The sequence below is a fragment of the Loa loa genome (genome assembly GCF_000183805.2).
Source record: "Loa loa unplaced genomic scaffold supercont3.466, whole genome shotgun sequence".
NCBI classification, from domain to species: domain Eukaryota; kingdom Metazoa; phylum Nematoda; class Chromadorea; order Rhabditida; family Onchocercidae; genus Loa; species Loa loa.
In genome coordinates, this window is record NW_018108646.1 from 1 (window position 1) to 4,329 (window position 4,329).

The 4,329-nt window shown below is 30.4% G+C and overlaps 1 protein-coding gene across 1 annotated transcript; it reads left to right on the forward strand.

Annotated features, from left to right (window-relative positions):
* Positions 1-2,657: 2,657 nt before the first annotated feature.
* LOAG_11827 (zinc finger protein) lies at positions 2,658-3,164 on the forward strand (the record flags this gene model as incomplete). The annotated part of the gene is made up of 1 exon (XM_003147344.2): positions 2,658-3,164. A coding segment is annotated over one exon (507 nt), but the record flags the coding sequence as incomplete, so codon positions are not given.
* Between the last annotated feature and the right edge of the window lie 1,165 nt (positions 3,165-4,329).

A 4,329-nucleotide genomic window follows, 5' to 3' on the forward strand; every position in this document is an offset into this window, starting at 1 on the left:
GCCTGCTGTTTGATAACTGCGTAATGGAGAAATTTCTTCCAGCTAATATTCACCCAAATATATTAATATTGAAAGCAAAAGGTTTCGATTTCTTGTTACTATAAATATAATTGCTTTTCTCACACAAACGATATGCATAAGAAGTCATTCACACTGTAAATCGGTGACAAACGTTCCAAAACGAAGCCTTCGCGATAGACAAATTTAATAAAAAGATAATTTGTCTTAAAAAAAAAGCTCATTTACAGATTCGTCGTGAAATTCCGAAATCTCTCATAACGTGATACATTGAAAAGCAGATGACATTCTCTATCAAAATAAATGAAATAAATCTTACCGGATAAAATTCGTGGAAGAGAGTTTGACACAAACGACCAGTCACTCCTGTTAGGTATTGTTCCAATATCGTCTGTACAAATATTCGTCCAAATGGGAGTGGCAGACCATCTATTCATAATCTATGTTCACGTGTAATAATGCAATTGTAGCAGTGCTCGATACTGAAAAATTTCATTTTAACTGTTATATTGCATTGTGAATATTAGTTTATGCAAAGCAGTCGCAATATTTTTTGCACAATTTTGTTTTATTTCCCTTCGATTTTTCCAACCCGTCAAAACTGAGCAATTTAACAAAAGGGAAAAACTGCATTGCTACATTTTTCATAATCCATACTATTGATTTATACACGCTGAATGATTTCATCAAATCATTTATTCACACTCCATATTCATTCTCTAATATAGTTTCCCAATTTGTTGAGTAAAGGAAAAGTTCGTGAAACTTTGAAGATTTCACGATTTTAAAAATGGAAAAAATATTTTTAACCCACAAAAAGTGCACATTAATGAAATTTGGAAGGTCTAATAAGCACTTGAATGATAGTAACGGAGTGATAGCATGGTGATAATGGCTATGACGACATTTATCAGCAAAAGCATCTCACATAAATTTATCAATAAATAAATGAAATAAAAGGAAACGGAAGTTCATGACAATTTGCTTTGGCTTCATTTTCTACTTCGATTATAATATCAATTACATACAAGTTTCATCCAAATCGCCTTGCTATTACTGGAAATACTGTCCTCAAATGATGCCTGATCACTGTTGCAAGTACAAAAAGCGATGAAAGTAGAAATGACTGACATATCGCTATTCCACAACTTCGTCCAGTTGAATTTTCCGGTTCGTAGCACAATAAAATCGAAAAATTTCCTTTGTATTCTTATGAATTTCTTGTGCAATGTGGCAGAGAATTGCAAAATTCTTCATTTTCATCTCAAACTTGGGTAATTAAACCACTGAATAAAAGAAATAACATTCACGTCGTATAATCGTTAAGAATTCCAAAACATAAATTAACATGTAAAGCTAAGCTCCAAAAAACACGTCACAACCAAATGAGTTTTAAAGACACCAATATGAAGAATACAAAAAAGAATGTTATGCTGTGTGAAGGATATATAAATATATATGTCCTTCGCAGATATAACTCAGCGATTGCATAGATGAATCCCTTTGCTACCGCACATTGGGCTCTTTGGGTAGGATACTAACTCAAAAATTATCACTGTCTTATTACTTTTTGAATTAATTAGTTTACATGATTTAACAGAGAGAAAGCTTTTTGATGATAAGATTGTAATGCGGATTAGGATGTCAGATTAGATCCCGCGAGATCACAATACCCGCAAATGAGTAACTTCTGGAAGTATATGTTGCATTCATCTTGTTTTCTGATGATAAAGGGAAAACCTTTTTAAGAATGAAAGGTTTAAGGGAAACATCAATGGTATTAATAACAATATTCATGCTCAGTTTTTATTTTAAAAATTGCAAATTATTACAAAAAGGATGGAAAGTAATGAAAATGCTAAAATCATTGTAATTTAACGCTTTATGAAATATTGTTCGATTTGATTGTCATTTGGATGACTTCCATTTGGATGAGCATTTATACAGACGATACTTTAACAATACCTAACAGAAGAAGTGACTGGCCATTTGTGTCAAACTCTCTTCCGCGACTTTTAATCAATAAGTTCTATTTCATTTATTTCGGTAGAGAATGTATTGCTTCACAAGGTATCGTGTTGTAAAAGATTTTGGAATTTCACGATGGACCTGTTTGAAACAAAATTATCTTTTTATTAAATTTGCAACTTTGAATATTGCGAAGACTTCGCTTTGGGAAGTTTGCGACCAATCTGCAGCGTGGATAACTTCTTATGCTTATTGTTATAATGAGAAATGCAATTATGACTACTAGCAGTAAATCGAAACCGTTCGTTTTTTCAATGGTAATATATTTGGAAAAATATTTACCATAAGAAATTTTTCTATTACGTAAATATGAAACAGCAGGCGGTCCTATTTCTTATGGATAACCATACATTGCATTAGTAAACTTGAATATTTTTCAGAATAGGCAAAGAAATTACTCTCTTCAATATGTATTTCATTTATTTCGCCTTTTTCTTTTTCCAACTGGACAACATTCAAACGACAGTAAGTTCATTTAAAGTTAAAAATACAACGCGGCATTACAGTATTTTGAAGATTTCAAAATTTTAACACAGTGTGAGATTGATAATTTCATATAATTTGAGGAGGTGCAAACAGAACAAACAGCACCGTTGGATTTATCAGTGTAGGGATTAAGTGACGAAGAAATAGGAAATTTGATGCTATTGGCCAACGTAGCTGCTAAAATACATGCAGATGAATTGAATAGTCAAAATTTAACAGTGAGAATGAACTCGACAGTCAAAGAAGAGGACGTTAAACGAAGAAGTATGGAAAAATTCATAGGGAAGAAATCGAAAAGGAAGAAATTGCAATGTGGTGTATGTGGAAAGGTTATGACAAATATGAAATTGCATAAAATGATGCATACCGGTGAGAAGTTGTACAATTGTCCGATATGCGGGAAAAGTTTCTCTCGATTAGATATCAAGGAAGTTCATATGATAACTCACACTAATGTGAAGCTGTACACTTGTCCGATGTGCAATAAAAGTTTCAGACAAAAACAACATTTGAAAAACCACATGGCAACTCACAACAAAAATAGACCGCTCTTCTACTGTATTGCCTGCGGTAAAGGTCTCCTAGATTATCGGTATTTGAAATTACATAAGAAGAATCATGAAAGAAGCTGAAAGGCACATTTTAAACTGATAAGTTATATTTCTATGCTTAGTCCTTATTTTAATGATAACATTTTATTACTGTTATTATTTATTACTTGCTTATAAGTTGTTAATTTTTTTCTCAATTCCATAATAGTATCGTTCTTCTTCCATCTCTTTGCTGTTTCTTTCATTTTAGTGAATAAAATTGTCAATTTTGTGTTTACTTGCAGACTTGCTAAATTACTTTTTCATTATTAATATCTCGACGACTTTATTATTTGTTCATCGAATTAGTAACATATCATATTTTTAAAATGCTTTCAAAAAACTCTTCAATTTCTTTTTTTTTTTTTTTAAATAGGCATAATTTAAATTAATCAGCCAAATAATAGAGCTGATTAATTTTACCTCTCTCTTGCTTGTTTCTCTTTCTTTCTCCTGTTAAATTCATTTTATTAATCATTTCATAATTTGTTTCATTAATTATTTCTTACTGTAATTCGTTTTATCATATCCTAATATGTGTAAAATTTAAACATTTACAAATTTCAATTTGTTGAAAATATCTCACATTTTCATCTCAAACAAATATTTTTTTTCTAAAAAAACAAAGTCTTACTTAAACTGTTGCAATTATATATTTACATTGATAGATAAAATGATTACGAATTAACTAATAGTATTCTAAATGATGAAAAAGAAAAAAATGAAATGAAATGACTAATAATTGATAGTGTACCAAATGATATTTGCATTCTCTTTTTTTTTTAAATTTAAAATTCTTTAAATGTTTTTTTTCTTTTTCCTTTTCTTCATAAATAATTCAGGTTGACAATTCTGCTTACAATCTAAATGGAACGCGAAAAGTATATCACATTCTGATTTAAGACTGAGCATTAAAAAAGAAAAGAACGTATGTTGTATTTGCTTATCACAAAAGGTGTTAATAATATTCTGTGTGTGTGTGTGTGTGCGTGTGTGTGTGTGTGTGTGTATATGTGTGTGTGTGTGTATATGGAGGAAAGTACGGTTTTGATAAGAGGCTTGCTTTTTTCATTATGCTTTACCTTAGAATGAATTCAAATTCCTTCATCTTATTTTTCCAACTATCACTTTTTTTTTGTTTTTTTGTTTTGCTTCATATCTCAAAAGAATGAAATGTAAATTAGGATGCAAAAATGATGATATCATA